Source organism: Natator depressus, chromosome 11, assembly GCF_965152275.1.
Source record: "Natator depressus isolate rNatDep1 chromosome 11, rNatDep2.hap1, whole genome shotgun sequence".
Classification (NCBI taxonomy): domain Eukaryota; kingdom Metazoa; phylum Chordata; order Testudines; family Cheloniidae; genus Natator; species Natator depressus.
This window is the reverse complement of record NC_134244.1, coordinates 746,891-771,032: the sequence shown is the minus strand read 5'-3', so window position 1 is coordinate 771,032 and position 24,142 is coordinate 746,891. Positions and strand designations below refer to the sequence as shown.

At 72.5% G+C, this 24,142-nt stretch overlaps 1 protein-coding gene across 2 annotated transcripts in view; it reads left to right on the top strand.

Moving 5' to 3' along the window:
• ASIC4 (acid sensing ion channel subunit family member 4) overlaps positions 1 to 24,142 on the top strand; it is a 96,655-nt gene that overhangs the window by 54,511 nt on the left and 18,002 nt on the right. Inside the window, exons 1-6 of one of the 2 annotated variants that reach the window (XM_074966961.1) lie at positions 2,409 to 3,225; positions 7,260 to 7,404; positions 7,530 to 7,657; positions 8,802 to 8,961; positions 13,817 to 13,873; positions 14,194 to 14,347. In XM_074966961.1, the coding sequence (XP_074823062.1) occupies positions 2,629 to 3,225; positions 7,260 to 7,404; positions 7,530 to 7,657; positions 8,802 to 8,961; positions 13,817 to 13,873; positions 14,194 to 14,347 (1,241 nt within the window). In that variant the 5' untranslated portion in view covers positions 2,409 to 2,628. Of the gene's footprint in view, positions 1 to 2,408; positions 3,226 to 7,259; positions 7,405 to 7,529; positions 7,658 to 8,801; positions 8,962 to 13,816; positions 13,874 to 14,193; positions 14,348 to 24,142 lie in introns of those variants that run through there. The other variant, XM_074966962.1, reaches the window with a different exon arrangement.

The following is a 24,142-nucleotide window of genomic DNA, read 5'->3' as shown; positions in this document are numbered from 1 at the left end:
GAGACACACAGACCCCGATGGACCCGTGTGCACCCTGGGGCCGTCCCACCCTGGCAGGACTGGGCTCCCGGTGCCGGCGTGGGGGTGGGGAAGGGCTGCTCTGGGTCTGGGGGGCCACAGCTGTGCAAGGCACCTCTCCCCACCCCGTGCCAAGCGCTCGGAGCCAGCTGGCCTGCCCCCGAGCAGCCTGGTCTGTCCCCCTGGCTCAGGGTGTCACGGAGTGTGGGGGAGTCCGGGGCCTGCACCCCTCTTCCTGGGATTCACTGAGACTCTCAGCCAGCCAGTAAAGCACGAGGTTTATTGGACAAGAGGAACACAGTCTCAAGCAGAGCTTGTGGGTACCCCCAGGACCCCTCAGTCAAGTCCTTCTGGGGGAGCAGGGAGCTCAGACCCCAGCCCTGGGGTTCCCTGCGTTCCACCACCCAGCCCCAAACTGAAACCAACCCCCCCCCCCCCCCAGGCTCCCTCCTGCCACCTTTGTCAAGTTTCCCAGGCAGAGGTGTCACCTGGCCCCAACCCCCTCCTGGCTCAGGGGACAGGCTCTTGGGTCGCCCATCCCCGGTGAAACTCCCCTGCCACATTCCCAGGTCAACATCCCCCCTCCCTGCTGCGTCACACAGGGACAACTAAGGAGCTGGCACCCTCCCTGCTGCCCAGTCTCCGCAGGGGGAGCTGGGGGGAGCCCGGTGCTGTGCCTAGGGGGAGTGGGGCAGAACAGAGCACAGGACTCCTTGGGGAAGTACAGACGGTGGGGGAGGGCACAGGGGATTGGGGTGCATAGGGGGCAGAGGGTGCACAGGGGGCAGGGGATGCGGTGCATGGGTGTGCACAGGGGTGGGGGTGCCTGGGGGTGGGGGTTGTGGTGCACAGGGGGCCAGGGCTGCGGTGCATGGGGCATGTACAGGGACGGGGGGTGTACAGGGTGCGAGGATGCTGCGGGGTCGAAGGAGAGGAGACAGTCAGGCTTTGCGCTGCCCCGTCGGAGGCAGGTACAGAGGTGGGTGCTGGGTGCCAGCGGGGCCCCCAGCACTGTGGACACCCCCTCGTCACCCCATCTTGGGTTCCCAGGCTCCTGGGAATTTGGCTGCGGGCAGCTTCTGAGGGCAGGGGCGTGCCTGGGGCTGCACATGCCCTGCCCCCGGGTGGCAGCGGGCGCTTGGCAGTGGCTGGAGGGGCACCGACCATTCAAATGGTGGCCGTGGCAGCCCCTCTGCTCTTAGGAAGGGGCGGCCCGTGGAGACGCCAGGCCCCAGCCCCGATGCCGCCCTGCAGGAGCTGCATGGCCGGGCGCCGTGCCAGGGCCTGTTTCAAGTGGGCATCGCGGGGTCTGCAGCCCGGGCACTTCTCCTGCCAGGGTGCCCCTCTGCTGCCGGCTGTCTCACCGCGCATGGGGCCGGGGCTGATCAGAGGCTGCCAGGCGGCACCGAGAACACGGAGACGCGGCTTTGAAGCCTCCCTGACGAGCTGTCTGCGTTTCGGAGCTGTGTTGACAGCATCTCCCTTTGAGCAGCCGACGGGGGGAGCGCAGCCCCCCCCTCCCCTCCCCCCGCCCCTGGCACTGGGCCCCACGCTCTGATCACCGTCTCGCCCGAGGCTTCAAAGAGCCGACCGGCACCCACGTCAGCATGCCAGGCTCAGGCGCTCCCGCCCAGCCCCTGGCATGGTGGGATCCCGGCTGCCGGGGCAGGGGTGAGGTCGGGGCCTGGGGTTGGGGGGCAGGAGCTGGGGGGGCAATGCCAGGATGGTTCCCGCAGCATTAAGAGCAATGGGCTGCTGCTGCCTATGAATGGCTCAGTCTGGATGGGGGAGCCTCCCGCAGCCTGGCAGCCCCTGCCCCAGCTCTGCCCCTCCTGTCGCTCCCCACGCTGGGAACCCCCCGAGGGAGCCCCCCGACTGGAGGCAGGGCCCAGGCAGCAGGACCCAGGCACTGTCTGAGGGTCACAGACGCTCCGGGGCCCCTCAGAGGAGCAGCGGGCAGAACCCTGCGTCTGGGGACTGGGGTGACGGGGCCGAGGACGGGCAGAAGCCGGGGTTCCCGGGGCACAGCTCCCGGTGGATGTGACCACACAGCCCTGCTGGGACATGCACCGGAGCCACCGGCTGCTGCAGGCTTTGTGAGGGCTGGGACACGGACCCCCTGGGGTCGCTGCCCCGCTGGGCACCCAGGTCCTGCCAGGCCTCCCTCGCCCTGGTGCCGGGGCCAGCACGACGCCACCCACCCAGCCAGGTGCCAGGGGAGCTCCAGGAATTTTCCGTTCCTGCCTGGAGCTTGTGGGGAGGGCGTCTGTCTGCACCAGCCCCCACCCCTCACCTCGCCCGTCACTGGAGCAGCTCCGGAGACGCCTGCCGTGCTCAGCTCGCGCAGGGCGCTGGATACCGGGAGCTGCACGGCAGGCTCCGGAGAGAGGAACCTCCCTGGAGGGAAACTGGGGCAGGCCGCAGGGCTGGGCACCTCCAGGGCAGATCCAGGGCAGGCCGCAGGGCCGGGTGCCTCCGGGGCAGATCCGGGGCAGGTCACGGGGCCGGGTGCCTCCGGGGCAGATCTGGGGTAGGCTGTGGGGCCGAGCGCCTCCCAGGGCAAACTGACCCCTAGCTGAAGCCTCAGGACCTCAGGCCCAGCCGGTGGCGATGCCCCGGCCCCATTCCTGCTGCCCCAGGGGGGCACCCCCGGCCCCAGCCCCGGGCGGCTCCTTCAGCCAGATCACCGCCCGGTTCCTGCGCGTCACCAAGATCCACGGCCTGCACCACATGGGCTCACACCGGCAGTCGCGCCCGCGGTGCCTGCTCTGGGGCCTGGCCTTCCTGCTCTCGCTCGGCCTCCTGGGCACCTGGTCCAGCAACCGGGTGGGCTACCTGCTGTCCTGCCCGGTGCAGAGCCGGGTGCGCATGGAGCGGGCGGCGGGTCTGCGCTTCCCGGCCGTCACCCTCTGCAACCACAACCCCGTGCGCTTCCCGCGGCTCACCAAGCCCGACCTCTACTCGGCGGGGCAGTGGCTGGGCCTGGCCGGGGAGAACCGCGCCCTGCTGCCCGGGCTGCTGGAGGGGCTGCCCCACGCCCAGCGCCGCTGGCTCAGCCGCCTGGCCAACTACTCGCGCTTCCTGCCGCCGCGCCCCTCCGAGGGCACCATGCCCAGCCTCTTCCACCGCCTGGGCCACCAGATCGAGGACATGCTGCTGGCCTGCCGCTTCCGGGGGGAGCCCTGCGGCCCCCAGCACTTCACCCCCGTGAGTGCCCGGGGGGGCGGGCGCAGGAAGGCCGGGGGGCCGGGGGGGGCGGCTGGCCGCGGTGCGAGGCAGGTCGCTGGCGCTGCGTGTTGGGATGCGGGGGGGGGGGGGCAGGGCTGGGGGGCTCGCCTCCTTTTTGGGGAGGCGGCTGGCCATGGCCCGAGGCAGGTTGCTGGCTCTGCATGTTGGGGGGGCGGGGTGGGGCTGGGGGGCTCGGGGGGGCGGCTGGCCATGGCCCGAGGCAGGTCGCTGGCTCTGCGTGTTGGGGGGGGGCTCCGGGAAGCGGCTGGCCATGGCCTGAGGCAGGTTGCTGGCTCTGCATGTTGGGGGGGGCGAGGGGGGGCTGGGGGCTCGGGGGGGGGCGGCTGGCCATGGCCCGAGGCAGGTCGCTGGCTCTGCGTGTTGGGGGGGGCTCCGGGAAGCAGCTGGCCATGGCCCAAGGCAGGTTCCTGGCTCGGGGAGGGCGGCTGGCCATGGCCCGAGGCAGGTTCCTGGCTCTGCGTGTTGGGGGGGGCTCCGGGAAGCGGCTGGCCATGGCCCGAGGCAGGTTGCTGGCTCTGCATGTTGGGGGGGGTGGGGGGGGCTGGGGGGCTCGGGGGGGGCGGCTGGCCATGGCCCGAGGCAGGTCGCTGGCTCTGCGTGTTGGGGGGGGCTCCGGGAAGCGGCTGGCCATGGCCCGAGGCAGGTTGCTGGCTCTGCATGTTGGGGGGGGCGGGGTGGGGCTGGGGGGCTCGGGGGGGGCGGCTGGCCATGGCCCGAGGCAGGTTCCTGGCTCTGCGTGTTGGGGGGGGCGGGGTGGGGCTGGGGGGCTCGGGGGGGCGGCTGGCCGCGGCCCGAGGCAGGTCGCTGGCTCTGCGTGTTGGGATGCGGGGGCGACTCTGCGGGCGTTTGAGTGGCTCACACTTGGCAGTGATGGGGGCTGGAGAGAACGGGAGGGACAGGAGCCCCCTCCCAGATCCCCGCCCCGCTCTGCCCCACAGCAGGTGGGACCCGTGGGATCTTGCTGCCTTGGAGTCTCTCCCCACCCCCCGCCATCTCAGAGATGCCCGCCACACCCAAATGCCAGGGAGGCGCCTTGTGCTAGTTTGCCAGTGGGCTGGGGGTGAGGTGGGCCGGGGAGGGGCCGTGTGGTTGGGGAGGGGCCGTGTGGCTGAGGGCAGGCTCACGTGGGGGGCTGTGATGCAGGAGGTGGGAGGGTGGACTGGGGGGGTGTGGGGTAAAGGCTGGGGGGAGGGGAAGGGGCCGTGTGGCTGGGTGCAGGGTCACGGGGGGCGGGGGCTGTGATGCAGGGAGGTGTGGGCGGGGGCTGGACCTTAACCAACCTGCCTGGTGCAGGGCAGACAGAAGCGACAGGATCAGGGCGGATCCGCTCCCCAGTGGGTCCCAGAGACCCTCCCATACCCCCTTGTGGGTCCAGCAGGTGCCTGGGGCTGACGTGCCGCTGGCTGGCTGGGCACCAGGGCCGGACTCCCCGTTCCCCGCACTAGCCGCTGGAGGCAGGGTGCTGGCTGCAGCCTGGTGCTTTGGGGGGTGTAACGAGGCGGGTTCTGGCGGGACCCCACGGAGAGGGGCCAATTCAGGACAAACTGCTTCACGCAGGGCAGTCACCGCCCCAGGCTGGGGTTTTCCCACCTCTATGGCAAACCCAACCAGCCAGCCAGAGAGGACTTTGGTTTTACCCCACTGGGTAACCACAAGTCACACAAGCAATTCCCTTAAACACCCCAGGTTCCCAGTATCACCATCAGCCCCACTCGTTATGGGGATGAATGATTATGAAAACCAATACCCAGTAAAAGAACAAAGGTTCTCTCGATCCCAAAGGACCAAGCCCCAGACCCAGGTCAATACACAAGTCAGATCTTACCCACAAATCACGCTGTTGCCAATCCTTTAGAATCTAAAATCTAAAGGTTTATTCATAAAAGGAAAAAGATAGAGATGATTTAGTTGGGATTGGTCCTGCTTTGAGCAGGGGGTTGGACGAGATGAACTTCTGAGGTCCCGTCCAACCCTGATATTCTAGGATTCTATGAGAGCCAGAATTGGTGAAATGGACTCAGTGACATACAGTCACGGCAAAGCTCTTGGTTCAGGCTTGTAGCAGTGATAGAATAAATGGCAGGTTCAAATCAAGTCTCTGGAGAACATCCCCAGCTGGGATGGGTCCTTCAGTCCTTGGTTCAAAGCTTCAGTTTGTAGCCAAGTCCCTCCAGAGGTCAGAAGCAGGACTGAAGACAAGATGGAGGAGCTGCAGCAGCTTTGTATAGTCTCTTGCCATGTGGTCTCTTTCTTTGTCCCAAAGACAAGCTGCCCATCCCATGGCCTGGGAACACCTCAGAGTCCTGTCCCTAGGCAGGTCCCTGCACACCTGGCTGAGTCCCCAGGCGTGTCTGCCTTCTCTCAATGGGCCAGTTGTGTCGCTGATGGTCCTTAATGGGCCACCCAGCAGGCTAGTGTGACAAAGTGGGACTGTTCTTAATGTTTCCTCTGAATAGTGTGGGGGTGCCTCAGTTTCCCCTAGGCAGTTCTTAAGTCTCTAGGGGGTGGGGTAAGGGTGTATGATCATTGCAGAGCCCTAGAGGGCAGGTGTGTGCAGGGGTCTGGACACAGAGAATGGCCGACACCCTGTTTCCTGGCCACTGATGGTCTGGGCCCTTCCCCCCTGCAAGGTGAGAGCTAAAGGGTTGGAGAACAAAGGAATCCGGTGCCCTCCTGGCCCGGGAAAGGGACAAAGCCCAGAGGAGGGGGGGCTGGAGGGGGAGTCAGTTTGGGGCTGGCTGGGGACATGGAGTGAACGGCAGACTTGGTTGTCTGGCTCACTGCCCCTGAGGGGTCCTGTTCTCTGCACCTACAAGCTCTGTGTTAGACCATTTTTCAGAGTAGCAGCCCTGTTAGTCTGTATCCGGAAAAAGAAAAGGAGGACTTGTGACACCTTAGAGACTAACCAGTTTATTTGAGCATGAGCTTTCGTGAGCTACAGCTCACTTTCACGAAAGCTAATGCTCAGATAAATTGGTTAGTCTCTAAGGTGCCACAAGTCCTCCTTTTCTTTTTGTGTTAGACCATGTTCCTGTTGTCTAATAAACCTTCTGTGTTACTGGCTGGCTGAGAGTCCCGTCTGACTGCGGAGTTGGGGGGCAGGACCCTCTGGCTCCCCCAGGACCCCACCTGGGCGGACTGGCTGTGGGAAGCGCAGGGAGGGGCAGAGGAGGCTGAATGCTCCGAGGTCAGAGCCAGGAAGGTGGAGCCGGGGGAGCTGTGTGTCCTGCAGACAGGCTGCTCCCCGAGAGGAGACTCCCCAGAGTCCTGCCTGGCTTCATGGGGAGCAGATCCAGAGCATCGCCCAGGGACTCTGTGACAGCTAGGCTGACACCAACTTGTCTGGGGTGTCCCCCAGAAGCAGAGCACAAGTTTGAAACACAGACAGTACAGAGCCAATATTCATCACTTTAACTACAAAATGATACACACACGCACACAGACAGCATCACCCTAACCAGCCAGCCATCACCTCGTCTGAGAGACCTCATTTGACCCCCTTTATACAGGATTTGGTGCCGGTACAGGACCTTGGTTGCAATGATGATCTATACGGTCCCAGATTATGTCAATAACATCACAGGGTGTATCTGGGTCAGGATCGAAGGGCCCCCGCAGAGCTGTGTGTCGGGGGGAGCCCAGGGCGGGGCTAGCGGGGGGCTGCAGGTCAGAGGGCAGGGGTTCTGAAGGGCCGATGGGGGCAGTTCAGGGGCATGGCCCGGGTGCTCCGCGCAGTGGCTGTTCTGTCTCCCAGGGCCCACAGGGGGACAGGTCAGGGCCCCGGGGCAGAGCGTAGCTCAGTGCAGTGCCGAGGCTGCTCTAGCAGACACTGGGTCGGGCAGGGCCGGGCACGGCCTCAGACGGGAGCGCCAAGTGGCTGTAAAGCCCCACGTCTCCCCGGTCCCGAGCGTGGGGACGTGGTCAGAGCCCCGCCCCAGGGCCGCTGGCTGAGCTCCCCCGAGTGGCACTAACCCCCCCCCCCTCCTCCCCAGGTCTACACCCGCTACGGCAAGTGCTACACCTTCAACGCCGACGGGAGGCGCCCGCGCGTGGCCCGCCAGGGCGGCAGGGGCAACGGGCTGGAGCTGATGCTGGACGTCCAGCAGGAAGAGTACCTGCCCATCTGGAGAGAGACCAGTGAGCCCGGGGGCGGGAGCTGGGGGGCCGGACAGCGGCCCGGGGGGCCTGTCCCGGGCTGGGGGCGAGGAGCCGGGGCTGCCGTCTGCAGCACCGACCCGCTGGCCTTTCCCTGCCTCCCGCAGATGAGACGTCGTTCGAGGCCGGGATCCGGGTGCAGATCCACAGCCAGGAGGAGCCGCCCTACATCCATCAGCTGGGCTTCGGGGTCTCCCCCGGCTTCCAGACCTTCGTGTCCTGCCAGGAGCAGAGGGTGAGGCTGGGCCCGTCCCTGAGCTCATCGTTAGCGAGGGCGTCGGGGCGCTGGGCGGGGCAGGCTGGGGGGGGTCAGAGTTGGCTGGGGGGGTCAGAGGAGGGCAGAGCTACGTGAGGCTCTGGGGGCAGAGCTGGCCAGGTGGGGCCGAGGGGGACAGAGTTGGTCAGATGGGCTGGAGGGAGGGGGGCAGAGCTGGCCGGTGGTCGAGAGGGGTTGTGGGACAGTGGCTGAAGCTGGCTGGGGGGGCGGGGGAGCTGAGGGAGACAGAGCTGTCAGGTGGGGTTATGTGGGGCAGTGGGCAGAGCTGGCTGGGTGAGGCCGAGAGGGGTCAGAGCTGGCCGGGGGGGCTGTGGGGCAGTGGGCAGAGCTGGCTGGGTGAGGCCGAGAGGGGGCAGAGCTGGCCGGGGGGGGGCTGAGGGTCAGTGGGCAGAGCTGGCTGGGAGGGGCTGAGGGGGGAGCTGGCCGGGGGGTCTGTGGGGCAGTGGGCAGAGCTGGCTGAGTGGGGCCGAGGGCAGGAGCTGGCCGGGGGGGCTGTGGGGCAGTGGGCAGAGCTGGCTGAGTGGGGCTGAGGGCGGGAGCTGGCCGGGGGGGCTGTGGGGCAGTGGGCAGAGCTGGCTGGGTGAGGCCGAGAGGGGGCAGAGCTGGCTGGGGGGGCTGAGGGTCAGTGGGCAGAGCTGGCTGGGAGGGGCTGACGGGGGAGCTGGCCGGGGGGGCTGTGGGGCAGTGGGCAGAGCTGGCTGGGTGAGGCCGAGAGGGGGCAGAGCTGGCTGGGGGGGCTGAGGGTCAGTGGGCAGAGCTGGCTGGGAGGGGCTGACGGGGGAGCTGGCCGGGGGGGCTGTGGGGCAGTGGGCAGAGCTGGCTGAGTGGGGCTGAGGGCGGGAGCTGCCGGGGGGGCCGAGGTGGGGCCCGGGTAGCTACGAGGCTGTGGGGGGCCAGGCCGGTGGGCGGCTCCCCTCCCCGGGGCGGGCTGCACCCTCCCCCTGCGGCTCTGGCGCTCCTGGCACGAGCCCGGCGATGGGCCCTGCTCCCTCCAGCCAGCGCGGCCCCAGGAGCCTCCCTGCGCCCGGCCCCGGGCGGGTCTCTCCCGGGGGGGCTGCCGGCTGCACTGCCCCCGCCCTCACCGCCCCCCTCCGGCCCGCAGCTCACCTACCTGCCCCAGCCCTGGGGGAGCTGCCGGGCCAGCGTGCCCGGGGAGCAGATCCTGCCGGGCTACGAGGGCTACAGCATCGCGGCCTGCCGGCTGCAGTGCGAGAAGGAGGCCGTGGTGAGCAGCTGCCAATGCCGCATGGTGCATATGCCAGGTGAGACCCCCCACCCCGCCCCCGTCCTGTGCCAGGTGAGACCCCCCACCCCGCCCCCCGTCCTGTGCCAGGTGAGACCCCCCACCCTGCCCCCGTCCTGTGCCAGGTGAGACCCCCCACCCCGCCCCCGTCCTGTGCCAGGTGAGACCCCCCACCCCACCCCCCGCCCTGTGCCAGGTGAGACCCCCCCACCCCGCCCCCCGTCCTGTGCCAGGTGAGACCCCCCACCCCGCCCCCGTCCTGTGCCAGGTGAGACCCCCCACCCCGCCCCCGTCCTGTGCCAGGTGAGACCCCCCACCCCGCCCCCCGCCCTGTGCCAGGTGAGACCCTCCACCCCGCCCCCGTCCTGTGCCAGGTGAGACCCCCCACCCCGCCCCCCGTCCTGTGCCAGGTGAGACCCCCCCACCCCGCCCCCGTCCTGTGCCAGGTGAGACCCCCCCACCCCGCCCCCCGTCCTGTGCCAGGTGAGACCCCCCCACCCCGCCCCCCGCCCTGTGCCAGGTGAGACCCCCCACCCCGCCCCCCGTCCTGTGCCAGGTGAGACCCCCCACCCCGCCCCCCGTCCTGTGCCTGGTGAGACTCCCCCACCCTGCCCCTGTCCTGTGCCAGGTGAGACCCCCCACCCCGCCCCCGTCCTGTGCCAGGTGAGACCCCCCACCCCGCCCCCGTCCTGTGCCAGGTGAGACCCCCCACCCCGCCCCCCGCCCTGTGCCAGGTGAGACCCCCCCACCCCGCCCCCCGTCCTGTGCCAGGTGAGACCCCCCACCCCGCCCCCCGTCCTGTGCCAGGTGAGACCCCCCCACCCCGCCCCCCGTCCTGTGCCAGGTGAGACCCCCCACCCTGCCCCCGTCCTGTGCCAGGTGAGACCCCCCACCCCGCCCCCCGCCCTGTGCCAGGTGAGACCCCCCCACCCTGCCCCCGTCCTGTGCCAGGTGAGACCCCCCCACCCCGCCCCCCGTCCTGTGCCAGGTGAGACCCCCCACCCCGCCCCCCGTCCTGTGCCAGGTGAGACCCCCCCACCCTGCCCCCCGCCCTGTGCCAGGTGAGACCCCCCCACCCTGCCCCCGTCCTGTGCCAGGTGAGACCCCCCACCCCGCCCCCCGTCCTGTGCCAGGTGAGACCCCCCCACCCCGCCCCCGTCCTGTGCCAGGTGAGACCCCCCACCCCGCCCCCGTCCTGTGCCAGGTGAGACCCCCCACCCCACCCCCCGCCCTGTGCCAGGTGAGACCCCCCCACCCCGCCCCCCGTCCTGTGCCAGGTGAGACCCCCCACCCCGCCCCCCGTCCTGTGCCAGGTGAGACCCCCCACCCTGCCCCCGTCCTGTGCCAGGTGAGACCCCCCCACCCTGCCCCCGTCCTGTGCCAGGTGAGACCCCCCCACCCCGCCCCCCGTCCTGTGCCAGGTGAGACCCCCCACCCCGCCCCCCGTCCTGTGCCAGGTGAGACCCCCCCACCCTGCCCCCCGCCCTGTGCCAGGTGAGACCCCCCCACCCTGCCCCCGTCCTGTGCCAGGTGAGACCCCCCACCCCGCCCCCCGTCCTGTGCCAGGTGAGACCCCCCCACCCTGCCCCCGTCCTGTGCCAGGTGAGACCCCCCACCCCGCCCCCCGTCCTGTGCCAGGTGAGACCCCCCACCCCGCGCCCCCGTCCTGTGCCAGGTGAGACCCCCCCACCCCGCCCCCCCGTCCTGTGCCAGGTGAGACCCCCCACCCCGCCCCCCGCCCTGTGCCAGGTGAGACCCCCCCACCCTGCCCCTGTCCTGTGCCAGGTGAGACCCCCCACCCCGCCCCCGTCCTGTGCCAGGTGAGACCCCCCACCCCGCCCCCCCATCCTGTGCCAGGTGAGACCCCCCCACCCTGCCCCTGTCCTGTGCCAGGTGAGACCCCCCACCCCGCCCCCCGCCCTGTGCCAGGTGAGACCCCCCCACCCTGCCCCCCGCCCTGTGCCAGGTGAGACCCCCCACCCCGCCCCCCGATCCTGTGCCAGGTGAGACCCCCCCACCCCGCCCCCCGTCCTGTGCCAGGTGAGACCCCCCACCCCGCCCCCCGCCCTGTGCCAGGTGAGACCCTCCACCCCGCCCCCCCATCCTGTGCCAGGTGAGACCCCCCCACCCTGCCCCTGTCCTGTGCCAGGTGAGACCCCCCACCCCGCCCCCCGCCCTGTGCCAGGTGAGACCCCCCACCCCGCCCCCCCATCCTGTGCCAGGTGAGACCCCCCCCACCCTGCCCCCCGCCCTGTGCCAGGTGAGACCCCCCACCCCGCCCCCCGTCCTGTGCCAGGTGAGACCCCCCCACCCTGCCCCCGTCCTGTGCCAGGTGAGACCCCCCACCCCGCCCCCCGTCCTGTGCCAGGTGAGACCCCCCACCCCGCGCCCCCGTCCTGTGCCAGGTGAGACCCCCCCACCCCGCCCCCCCGTCCTGTGCCAGGTGAGACCCCCCACCCCGCCCCCCGCCCTGTGCCAGGTGAGACCCCCCCACCCTGCCCCTGTCCTGTGCCAGGTGAGACCCCCCACCCCGCCCCCGTCCTGTGCCAGGTGAGACCCCCCACCCCGCCCCCCCATCCTGTGCCAGGTGAGACCCCCCCACCCTGCCCCTGTCCTGTGCCAGGTGAGACCCCCCACCCCGCCCCCCGCCCTGTGCCAGGTGAGACCCCCCCACCCCGCCCCCCGTCCTGTGCCAGGTGAGACCCCCCACCCCGCCCCCCGCCCTGTGCCAGGTGAGACCCTCCACCCCGCCCCCCCATCCTGTGCCAGGTGAGACCCCCCCACCCTGCCCCTGTCCTGTGCCAGGTGAGACCCCCCACCCCGCCCCCCGCCCTGTGCCAGGTGAGACCCCCCACCCCGCCCCCCCATCCTGTGCCAGGTGAGACCCCCCCCACCCTGCCCCCCGCCCTGTGCCAGGTGAGACCCCCCACCCTGCCCCCGTCCTGTGCCAGGTGAGACCCCCCCACCCCGCCCCCCGTCCTGTGCCAGGTGAGACCCCCCACCCTGCCCCCGTCCTGTGCCAGGTGAGACCCCCCCACCCTGCCCCTGTCCTGTGCCAGGTGAGACCCCCCCACCCTGCCCCCCGCCCTGTGCCAGGTGAGACCCCCCACCCCGCCCCCCCATCCTGTGCCAGGTGAGACCCCCCCACCCTGCCCCCCGCCCTGTGCCAGGTGAGACCCCCCACCCTGCCCCTGTCCTGTGCCAGGTGAGACCCCCCCCACCCTGCCCCCCGCCCTGTGCCAGGTGAGACCCCCCCACCCTGCCCCTGTCCTGTGCCAGGTGAGACCCCCCCACCCCGCCCCCCCATCCTGTGCCAGGTGAGACCCCCCCCACCCTGCCCCCGTCCTGTGCCAGGTGAGACCCCCCTACCCCACCCCTGCCCTGTGCCAGGTGAGACCCCCCAACCCTGCCCCCGCCTCCGCCCCCGCCCTGTGCCAGGTGAGACCTGTCACGGAGTCCCCGGGCGATGCTCTGGGACTGCTCCCCACGAAGCCAGGCAGGACTCTGGGGAGTCTCCTCTTGGGGAGCAGCCTGTCTGCAGGACACACAGCTCACCCGGCTCCACCTTCCTGGGTCTGACCTCGGAGCATTCAGCCTCCTCTGCCCCTCCCTGCGCTTCCCACAGCCAGTCCGCTCAGGTGGGGCTCCTGAGGAAGCCAGAGGGTCCTGCCCCCCAACTCCGCAGTCAGACGGGACTCTCAGCCAGCCAGTAAAACAGAAGGTTTATTAGACGACAGGGACATGGTCTAACACAGAGCTTGCAGGTGCAGAGAACCGGACCCCTCAGCTGGGTCCATTTTGGGGGGCAGTGAGCCAGACAACCCCGTCTGCACTTCACTCCATGTCTCCAACCAGCCCCAAACTGAAACTCCCTCCAGCCCCTCCTCCTCCTCTGGGCTTTGTCCCTTTCCCGGGCCAGGAGGTCACCTGATTCCTTTGTTCTCCAACCCTTTAGCTCTCACCTTGCAGGGGGGAAGGGCCAGGCCATCAGTTGCTAGGAAACAGGGTGTCGGCCATTCTCTGTGTCCAGACCCCTGCACACCCCTGCCCTCTAGGGCTCTGCAATGATCATACACCCTTACCCCACCCCCTAGATACTTAAGAACTGCCTAGGGGAAACTGAGGCACCCAACACTATTCAGAGGAAACATTAAGAACAGTCCCACTTCGTCACACCCATCACTTAGATACCTGAGTAGCACATGGGGGAAACTGAGGCACACACCGTATTCAGAGAAGACATGAAGAACATTCCCACGTCGTCACAGCCCTGCTGCTGCCCCCGTAACTCCTGGACAATCTTGGAGCTTCGCTTGGGCCTGGAACCTGCCTCTTGGCCTGGCCACCCTCCTGCAGCTGTGCAATGAGTGTCAGGGACTCACGGGACTCACGCTCTCTCGCAGCTCCGTGCGGTCCCTGGGGGTCCACTCTCCCGCGGGGCTTCCCCCGAGGAGTGAGACCCCGCGGGGGCCTGACCCACTGACGGGCCTCCCAGAGCCTGTCCCCACGCTGGGGCCCATGACCCCCATCCTGTGGGTCCGTGACAGCCATGTCCCGTGGAAGGGAGCCTGTGGAGGGTGCTGGGGGAGGAGGGGTTTTTTGCCCTGGCAGGAGGAGGAGCTGCAGGGCTGAGGGGGGGCATCCGAGGGACGGGGCACCCCAAGGCTGAGCGGGGCACCCCAGGGGGAGGGGGCACCATGGGATCAAGGGAGGCCCCCTGGGGGGAGGGGATGCTGTGGGGCCAACGGACGTCCTGGGGCCCAGGAGGGTGCCCTGTCAGGAGGGCAGCCCGGCACCCAAGGTTGGCAGCGGCTCTGGGACAGGCCGGGGCTGGCAGGGATCCGCGGGCATCGCTAACCGGGTTCCTTCTCCAGGGAACGAGTCCATCTGCTCGCCCAACGTCTACATCGAATGCGCCGACCAGACGCTCGGTAGGTGCCGCCCGGCGTCGCGCCTCCCTCCGGGACCCCCCGGGTCAGCAGGGAACGGCAGGCGCCGCGGGGGGGGCAGCTGGCACCACGGGGAGGGGGAGGGGCAGCAGGCATTGTGGGGAGGGGAGGGAGGGGCTGGCACCGTGGGTGGGGGAGGGGCAGCTGGCAGTGCAGGGAGCGGGAGGGGCACGGGGGGCGGGGGGGAGAACACCCCACGCGTGGGGCTGTGGGGCCCGCCGTGCCCAGCGTGCTGGGGGCTTTGGGGGTGCGGCCGGGCGGGGCGTGGGGCCCGATGCCCATGCCCTGCCGTGTGCGGGCAGACGCGGCGCTGGAGGACCCCCAGGAGCGCTGCAGCTGCCCCACGCCCTGCAACCTGACCCGCTACGGCAAGGAGATCTCCATGGTGCGCATCCCCAACAAGGGCTCGGCCCGCTACCTCGCCCGCAAGTACCAGCGCAACGAGACCTACATCCGGTGAGCGCCCCTGCCCCACAGCGCCCTGCCCCACAGCGCCCTGCCCCACAGCGCCCCCTGCCCCCCAGAGCCCCCTGCCCTCTGCCCCACAGCGCCCCCTGCCCAGCCCCCCGCTACCTCGCCCGCAAGTACCAGCGCAACGAGACCTACATCCGGTGAGCGCCCCTGCCCCACAGCGCCCTGCCCCACAGCGCCCCCTGCCCCCCAGAGCCCCCTGCCCTCTGCCCCACAGCGCCCCCTGCCCCAGCCCCCGCTACCTCGCCCGCAAGTACCAGCGCAACGAGACCTACATCCGGTGAGCGCCCCTGCCCCACAGCGCCCTGCCCCACAGCGCCCTGCCCCACAGCGCCCCTGCCCCCAGAGCCCCTGCCCTCTGCCCCACAGCGCCCCTGCCCCAGCCCCCCGCTACCTCGCCCGCAAGTACCAGCGCAACGAGACCTACATCCGGTGAGCGCCCCTGCCCCACAGCGCCCTGCCCCACAGCGCCCCCTGCCCCCCAGAGCCCCTGCCCTCTGCCCCACAGCGCCCCCTGCCCCAGCCCCCCGCTACCTCGCCCGCAAGTACCAGCGCAACGAGACCTACATCCGGTGAGCGCCCCTGCCCACAGCGCCCTGCCCCACAGCGCCCTGCCCCCCAGCGCCCCCTGCCCCACAGCGCCCCCTGCCCCCCAGCGCCCCTGCCCTCTGCCCCACAGCGCCCCCTGCCCCAGCCCCCCGCTACCTCGCCCGCAAGTACCAGCGCAACGAGACCTACATCCGGTGAGCGCCCCTGCCCCACAGCGCCCCCTGCCCCACAGCGCCCCTGCCCTCTGCCCCACAGCACCCCTGCCCCACAGCGCCCCTGCCCCACAGCGCCCCCTGCCCCTCTGCCCCACAGCGCCCCCTGCCCCAGCCCCCCGCTACCTCGCCCGCAAGTACCAGCGCAACGAGACCTACATCCGGTGAGTGCCCCAGCCCCCTGCCCCACAGCGCCCTGCCCCACAGCGCCCCCTGCCCCCCAGCGCCCCCTGCCCTCTGCCCCACAGCGCCCCCTGCCCCAGCCCCCCGCTACCTCGCCCGCAAGTACCAGCGCAACGAGACCTACATCCGGGTGAGCGCCCTGCCCCACAGCGCCCCCTGCCCCCCAGGGCCCCCTGCCCCCCAGCGCCCCCTGCCCCAGCCCCCCGCTACCTCGCCCGCAAGTACCAGCGCAACGAGACCTACATCCGGTGAGCGCCCCTGCCCCACAGCGCCCTGCCCCACAGCGCCCCTGCCCCACAGCGCCCCCTGCCCCACAGCGCCCCTGCCCTCTGCCCCACAGCGCCCTGCCCCACAGCGCCCTGCCCCACAGCGCCCCCTGCCCCCCAGAGCCCCCTGCCCTCTGCCCCACAGCGCCCCCTGCCCCAGCCCCCCGCTACCTCGCCCGCAAGTACCAGCGCAACGAGACCTACATCCGGTGAGCGCCCCTGCCCCACAGCGCCCTGCCCCACAGCGCCCTGCCCCACAGCGCCCCCTGCCCCCCAGAGCCCCCTGCCCTCTGCCCCACAGCGCCCCCTGCCCCAGCCCCCCGCTACCTCGCCCGCAAGTACCAGCGCAACGAGACCTACATCCGGTGAGCGCCCCTGCCCCACAGCGCCCTGCCCCACAGCGCCCCCTGCCCCCCAGAGCCCCCTGCCCTCTGCCCCACAGCGCCCCCTGCCCCAGCCCCCCGCTACCTCGCCCGCAAGTACCAGCGCAACGAGACCTACATCCGGTGAGCGCCCCTGCCCCACAGCGCCCTGCCCCACAGCGCCCTGCCCCCCAGCGCCCCCTGCCCCACAGCGCCCCTGCCCCCCAGCGCCCCCTGCCCTCTGCCCCACAGCGCCCCCTGCCCCAGCCCCCCGCTACCTCGCCCGCAAGTACCAGCGCAACGAGACCTACATCCGGTGAGCGCCCCTGCCCCACAGCGCCCTGCCCCACAGCGCCCTGCCCCACAGCGCCCCCTGCCCCCCAGAGCCCCCTGCCCTCTGCCCCACAGCGCCCCCTGCCCCAGCCCCCCGCTACCTCGCCCGCAAGTACCAGCGCAACGAGACCTACATCCGGTGAGCGCCCTGCCCCACAGCGCCCTGCCCCACAGCGCCCTGCCCCACAGCGCCCCCTGCCCCCCAGAGCCCCCTGCCCTCTGCCCCACAGCGCCCCCTGCCCCAGCCCCCCGCTACCTCGCCCGCAAGTACCAGCGCAACGAGACCTACATCCGGTGAGCGCCCCTGCCCCACAGCGCCCTGCCCCACAGCGCCCCCTGCCCCCCAGAGCCCCCTGCCCTCTGCCCCACAGCGCCCCCTGCCCCAGCCCCCCGCTACCTCGCCCGCAAGTACCAGCGCAACGAGACCTACATCCGGTGAGCGCCCCTGCCCCACAGCCGCCCTGCCCCACAGCGCCCTGCCCCCCAGCGCCCCCTGCCCCACAGCGCCCCCTGCCCCCCAGCGCCCCCTGCCCTCTGCCCCACAGCGCCCCCTGCCCCAGCCCCCGCTACCTCGCCCGCAAGTACCAGCGCAACGAGACCTACATCCGGTGAGCGCCCCTGCCCCACAGCGCCCCCTGCCCCACAGCGCCCCCTGCCCTCTGCCCCACAGCACCCCTGCCCCACAGCGCCCCCTGCCCCACAGCGCCCCTGCCCTCTGCCCCACAGCGCCCCCTGCCCCAGCCCCCCGCTACCTCGCCCGCAAGTACCAGCGCAACGAGACCTACATCCGGTGAGTGCCCCCAGCCCCCTGCCCCACAGCGCCCTGCCCCACAGCGCCCCCTGCCCCCCAGCGCCCCCTGCCCTCTGCCCCACAGCGCCCCCTGCCCCAGCCCCCCGCTACCTCGCCCGCAAGTACCAGCGCAACGAGACCTACATCCGGTGAGCGCCCCTGCCCCACAGCGCCCCCTGCCCCCCAGCGCCCCCTGCCCCCCAGCGCCCCCTGCCCCAGCCCCCCGCTACCTCGCCCGCAAGTACCAGCGCAACGAGACCTACATCCGGTGAGCGCCCCTGCCCCACAGCGCCCTGCCCCACAGCGCCCCCTGCCCACAGCGCCCCCTGCCCCACAGCGCCCCCTGCCTCTGCCCCACAGCGCCCCCTGCCCCAGCCCCCCGCTACCTCGCCCGCAAGTACCAGCGCAACGAGACCTACATCCGGTGAGCGCCCCTGCCCACAGCGCCCTGCCCCACAGCGCCCCCTGCCCCCAGCGCCCCTGCCTCTGCCCCACAGCGCCCCCTGCCCCAGCCCCCCGCTACCTCGCCCGCAAGTACCAGCGCAACGAGACCTACATCCGGTGAGCGCCCCTGCCCCACAGCGCCCTGCCCCACAGCGCCCTGCCCCCCAGCGCCCCCTGCCCCACAGCGCCCCCTGCCCCCCAGCGCCCCTGCCCTCTGCCCCACAGCGCCCCCTGCCCCAGCCCCCCGCTACCTCGCCCGCAAGTACCAGCGCAACGAGACCTACATCCGGTGAGCGCCCCGCCCCACAGCGCCCCTGCCCCACAGCGCCCCCTGCCCCCCAGAGCCCCCTGCCCTCTGCCCCACAGCGCCCCCCTGCCCCAGCCCCCCGCTACCTCGCCCGCAAGTACCAGCGCAACGAGACCTACATCCGGTGAGCGCCCCTGCCCCACAGCGCCCCCTGCCCCACAGCGCCCCCTGCCCTCTGCCCCACAGCACCCCTGCCCCACAGCGCCCCCTGCCCCACAGCGCCCCCTGCCCTCTGCCCCACAGCGCCCCCTGCCCCAGCCCCCCGCTACCTCGCCCGCAAGTACCAGCGCAACGAGACCTACATCCGGTGAGCGCCCCCGCCCCACAGCGCCCCTGCCCCACAGCGCCCCCTGCCCCCCAGAGCCCCCTGCCCTCTGCCCCACAGCGCCCCCTGCCCCAGCCCCCCGCTACCTCGCCCGCAAGTACCAGCGCAACGAGACCTACATCCGGTGAGCGCCCCTGCCCACAGCGACCTGCCCCCCAGCGCCCCCTGCCCCCCAGCGACCTGCCCCACAGCGCCCCCTGCCCCACAGCGCCCCCTGCCCTCTGCCCCACAGCGCCCCCTGCCCCAGCCCCCCGCTACCTCGCCCGCAAGTACCAGCGCAACGAGACCTACATCCGGTGAGCGCCCCAGCCCCCTGCCCCACAGCGCCCTGCCCCACAGCGCCCCCTGCCCCCCAGCGCCCCCTGCCCTCTGCCCCACAGCGCCCCCTGCCCCAGCCCCCCGCTACCTCGCCCGCAAGTACCAGCGCAACGAGACCTACATCCGGTGAGCGCCCCTGCCCCACAGCGCCCTGCCCCACAGCGCCCCCTGCCCCCCAGCGACCTGCCCCACAGCGCCCCCTGCCCCACAGCGCCCCCTGCCCTCTGCCCCACAGCGCCCCCTGCCCCAGCCCCCCGCTACCTCGCCCGCAAGTACCAGCGCAACGAGACCTACATCCGGTGAGCGCCCCTGCCCTCTGCCCCACAGCACCCTGCCCCACAGCGCCCCCTGCCCCACAGCGCCCCCTGCCCTCTGCCCCCCAGCGCCCCCTGCCCCCCAGCGCCCCTGCCTCTGCCCCACAGCGCCCCCTGCCCCAGCCCCGCTACCTCGCCCGCAAGTACCAGCGCAACGAGACTACATCCGGTGAGCGCCCCTGCCCCACAGCGCCCCCTGCCCCCCAGCGCCCCCTGCCCTCTGCCCCACAGCGCCCCCTGCCCCAGCCCCCCCGCTACCTCGCCCGCAAGTACCAGCGCAACGAGACCTACATCCGGTGAGCGCCCCTGCCCACAGCGCCCCCTGCCCCCCAGCGCCCCTGCCCTCTGCCCCACAGCGCCCCCTGCCCCAGCCCCCCGCTACCTCGCCCGCAAGTACCAGCGCAACGAGACCTACATCCGGTGAGCGCCCCTGCCCCCTGCCCCACAGCGACCTGCCCCCCAGCGCCCCTGCCCCACAGCGCCCCCTGCCCCCCAGCGCCCCCTGCCCCCTGCCCCACAGCGCCCCTGCCCCACAGCGCCCCCTGCCCTCTGCCCCACAGCGCCCCTGCCCCAGCCCCCCGCTACCTCGCCCGCAAGTACCAGCGCAACGAGACCTACATCCGGTGAGCGCCCCTGCCCCACAGCGCCCCCTGCCCCACAGCGCCCCCTGCCCTCTGCCCCACAGCACCCCTGCCCCACAGCGCCCCCTGCCCCACAGCGCCCCTGCCCTCTGCCCCACAGCGCCCCCTGCCCCAGCCCCCCGCTACCTCGCCCGCAAGTACCAGCGCAACGAGACCTACATCCGGTGAGCGCCCCTGCCCCCCAGCGCCCTGCCCCCCAGCGCCCCCTGCCCCACAGCGCCCCCTGCCCCCCAGCGCCCCTGCCCTCTGCCCCACAGCGCCCCCTGCCCCAGCCCCCGCTACCTCGCCCGCAAGTACCAGCGCAACGAGACCTACATCCGGTGAGCGCCCCTGCCCCACAGCGCCCCCTGCCCCACAGCGCCCCCTGCCCTCTGCCCCACAGCACCCCTGCCCCCACAGCGCCCCCTGCCCCACAGCGCCCCCTGCCCTCTGCCCCACAGCGCCCCCTGCCCCAGCCCCCCTCTACCTCGCCCGCAAGTACCAGCGCAACGAGACCTACATCCGGTGAGCGCCCTGCCCCACAGCGACCTGCCCCCCAGCGCCCCCTGCCCCCCAGCGACCTGCCCCACAGCGCCCCTGCCCACAGCGCCCCCTGCCCTCTGCCCCACAGCGCCCCCTGCCCCAGCCCCCCGCTACCTCGCCCGCAAGTACCAGCGCAACGAGACCTACATCCGGTGAGCGCCCCTGCCCCACAGCGCCTGCCCACAGCGCCCCTGCCCCCAGCGCCCTGCCCCACAGCGCCCCCTGCCCCACAGCGCCCCTGCCCTCTGCCCCACAGCGCCCCCTGCCCCAGCCCCCCGCTACCTCGCCCGCAAGTACCAGCGCAACGAGACCTACATCCGGTGAGCGCCCCTGCCCCACAGCGCCCTGCCCCACAGCGCCCCCTGCCCCCAGCGACCTGCCCCACAGCGCCCCCTGCCCCACAGCGCCCCCTGCCCTCTGCCCCACAGCGCCCCCTGCCCCCAGCCCCCGCTACCTCGCCCGCAAGTACCAGCGCAACGAGACCTACATCCGGTGAGCGCCCCTGCCCCACAGCGCCCCCTGCCCCACAGCGCCCCCTGCCCCCCAGCGCCCCCTGCCCTCTGCCCCCACAGCGCCCCCTGCCCCCAGCCCCCGCTACCTCGCCCGCAAGTACCAGCGCAACGAGACCTACATCCGGTGAGTGCCCCAGCCCCTGCCCCACAGCGCCCTGCCCCACAGCGCCCCCTGCCCCCCAGCGCCCCCTGCCCTCTGCCCCACAGCGCCCCCTGCCCCAGCCCCCCGCTACCTCGCCCTGCAAGTACCAGCGCAACGAGACCTACATCCGGTGAGCGCCCCTGCCCCACAGCGCCCCCTGCCCCACAGCGCCCCCTGCCCTCTGCCCCACAGCACCCCTGCCCCACAGCGCCCCCTGCCCACAGCGCCCCCTGCCCTCTGCCCCACAGCGCCCCCTGCCCCAGCCCCCCGCTACCTCGCCCGCAAGTACCAGCGCAACGAGACCTACATCCGGTGAGCGCCCCTGCCCCACAGCGCCCCCTGCCCACACGGCCCCCTGCCCTCTGCCCACAGCCCCCTGCCCCACAGCGCCCCTGCCCCAACAGCCCGGCCCGCCCCACCCTCCTGCCCACAGCGCCCCTGCCCAGCCCCCGCTACCTCGCCCGCAAGTACCAGTGCAACGAGACCTACATCCGGTGAGCGCCCCCGCCCACAGCGCCCCTGCCCCACAGCGCCCCCTGCCCCCCAGAGCCCCCTGCCCTCTGCCCCACAGCGCCCCCTGCCCCAGCCCCCCGCTACCTCGCCCGCAAGTACCAGCGCAACGAGACCTACATCCGGTGAGCGCCCCTGCCCCACAGCGGACCTGCCCCCAGCGCCCCCTGCCCCCAGCGACCTGCCCACAGCGCCCCCTGCCCCACAGCGCCCCCTGCCCTCTGCCCCACAGCGCCCCCTGCCCAGCCCCTCTACCTCGCCCGCAAGTACCAGCGCAACGAGACCTACATCCGGTGAGCGCCCCTGCCCCTGCCCCACAGCGCCCTGCCCCAGAGCGCCCCCTGCCCCCCAGCGCCCCCTGCCCTCTGCCCCACAGCGCCCCCTGCCCCAGCCCCCCGCTACCTCGCCCGCAAGTACCAGCGCAACGAGACCTACATCCGGTGAGCGCCCCTGCCCCACAGCGACCTGCCCCCAGCGCCCCCTGCCCTCTGCCCCACAGCACCCCTGCCCCAGCCCCCGCTACCTCGCCCGCAAGTACCAGCGCAACGAGACCTACATCCGGTGAGCGCCCCTGCCCCACAGCGACCTGCCCCACAGCGCCCCCTGCCCCCAGCGCCCCCTGCCCTCTGCCCCACAGCACCCCTGCCCCACAGCGACCTGCCCCCGGCGCCCCCTGCCCTCTGACCCCCACAGCGCCCCCTGCCCCAGCCCCCCGCTACCTCGCCCGCAAGTACCAGCGCAACGAGACCTACATCCGGTGAGCGCCCCTGCCCCACAGCGCCCCCTGCCCCACAGCGCCCCCTGCCCTCTGCCCCACAGCGCCCCTGCCAGCCCCCGCTACTCGCCGCCAAGTACCAGCGCAACGAGACCTACATCCGGTGAGCGCCCCTGCCCCTTGCCCCACAGCGCCCTGCCCCACAGCGCCCCCTGCCCCCCAGCGCCCCTGGCCCTGCCCTCTGCCCCACAGCGCCCCTGCCCCAGCCCCCGCTACCTCGCCCGCTAAGTACCAGCGCAACGAGACCTACATCCGGTGAGCGCCCCTGCCCCCCAGCGCCCCCTGCCCCACAGCGACCTGCCCCACAGCGCCCCCTGCCCCACAGCGCCCCCTGCCCTCTGCCCACAGCGCCCCCTGCCCCAGCCCCCCGCTACCTCGCCCGCAAGTACCAGCGCAACGAGACCTACATCCGGTGAGCGCCCCTGCCCCACAGCGCCCTGGCCCCCCAGCGCCCCCTGCCCCACAGCGCCCCCTGCCCCACAGCGCCCCCTGCCCTCTGCCCCACAGCGCCCCCTGCCCCAGCCCCCCCGCTACCTCGCCCGCAAGTACCAGCGCAACGAGACCTACATCCGGTGAGCGCCCCTGCCCCACAGCGCCCCTGCCCCACAGCGCCCCCTGCCCTCTGCCCCACAGCGCCCCCTGCCCCAGCCCCCCGCTACCTCGCCCGCAAGTACCAGCGCAACGAGACCTACATCCGGTGAGCGCCCCTGCCCCCTGCCCCACAGCGCCCTGCCCCACAGCGCCCCCTGCCCCCCAGCGCCCCCTGCCCTCTGCCCCACAGCGCCCCCTGCCCCAGCCCCCCGCTACCTCGCCCGCAAGTACCAGCGCAACGAGACCTACATCCGGTGAGCGCCCCTGCCCCCAGCGCCCCCTGCCCCACAGCGACCTGCCCCACAGCGCCCCCTGCCCCCCAGCGCCCCTGCCCTCTGCCCCACAGCGCCCCCTGCCCCAGCCCCCCGCTACCTCGCCCGCAAGTACCAGCGCAACGAGACCTACATCCGGTGAGTGCCCCAGCCCCCTGCCCCACAGCGCCCTGCCCACAGCGCCCCCTGCCCCCCAGCGCCCCCTGCCCTCTGCCCCACAGCGCCCCCTGCCCCAGCCCCCCGCTACCTCGCCCGCAAGTACCAGCGCAACGAGACCTACATCCGGTGAGCGCCCCTGCCCCACAGCGCCCTGCCCCCAGCGCCCCCTGCCCCCCAGCGCCCCCTGCCCCAGCCCCCCGCTACCTCGCCCGCAAGTACCAGCGCAACGAGACCTACATCCATGAGCGCCCCTGCCCCTGCCCCACAGCGCCCTGCCCCACAGCCGCCCCCTGCCCCCCAGCGCCCCCTGCCCTCTGCCCCACAGCGCCCCCTGCCCCAGCCCCCGCTACCTCGCCCGCAAGTACCAGCGCAACGAGACCTACATCCGGTGAGCGCCCCTGCCCCCACAGCGACCTGCCCCACAGCGCCCCCTGCCCCACAGCGCCCCCTGCCCTCTGCCCCACAGCGCCCCCTGCCCCAGCCCCCCGCTACCTCGCCCGCAAGTACCAGCGCAACGAGACCTACATCCGGTGAGCGCCCCTGCCCTCTGCCCCACAGCACCCCTGCCCCACAGCGCCCCCTGCCCCACAGCGCCCCCTGCCCTCTGCCCCCCAGCGCCCCCTGCCCCCCAGCGCCCCCTGCCCTCTGCCCCACAGCGCCCCCTGCCCCAGCCCCCCGCTACCTCGCCCGCAAGTACCAGCGCAACGAGACCTACATCCGGTGAGCGCCCCTGCCCCACAGCGCCCCCTGCCCCCAGCGCCCCTGCCCTCTGCCCACAGCGCCCCCTGCCCCAGCCCCCCGCTACCTCGCCCGCAAGTACCAGCGCAACGAGACCTACATCCGGTGAGCGCCCTGCCCCACAGCGACCTGCCCCCCAGCGCCCCCTGCCCCACAGCGCCCCCTGCCCCCCAGCGCCCCTGCCCCTGCCCCACAGCGCCCCCTGCCCCACAGCGCCCCCTGCCCTCTGCCCCACAGCGCCCCCTGCCCCAGCCCCCGCTACCTCGCCCCAAGTACCAGCGCAACGAGACCTACATCCGGTGAGCGCCCCTGCCCCACAGCGCCCCCTGCCCCACAGCGCCCCCTGCCCTCTGCCCCACAGCACCCCTGCCCCACAGCGCCCCCTGCCCCACAGCGCCCCCTGCCCTCTGCCCCACAGCGCCCCCTGCCCCAGCCCCCCGCTACCTCGCCCGCAAGTACCAGCGCACGAGACCTACATCCGGTGAGCGCCCCCTGCCCCCCAGCGCCCCTGCCCC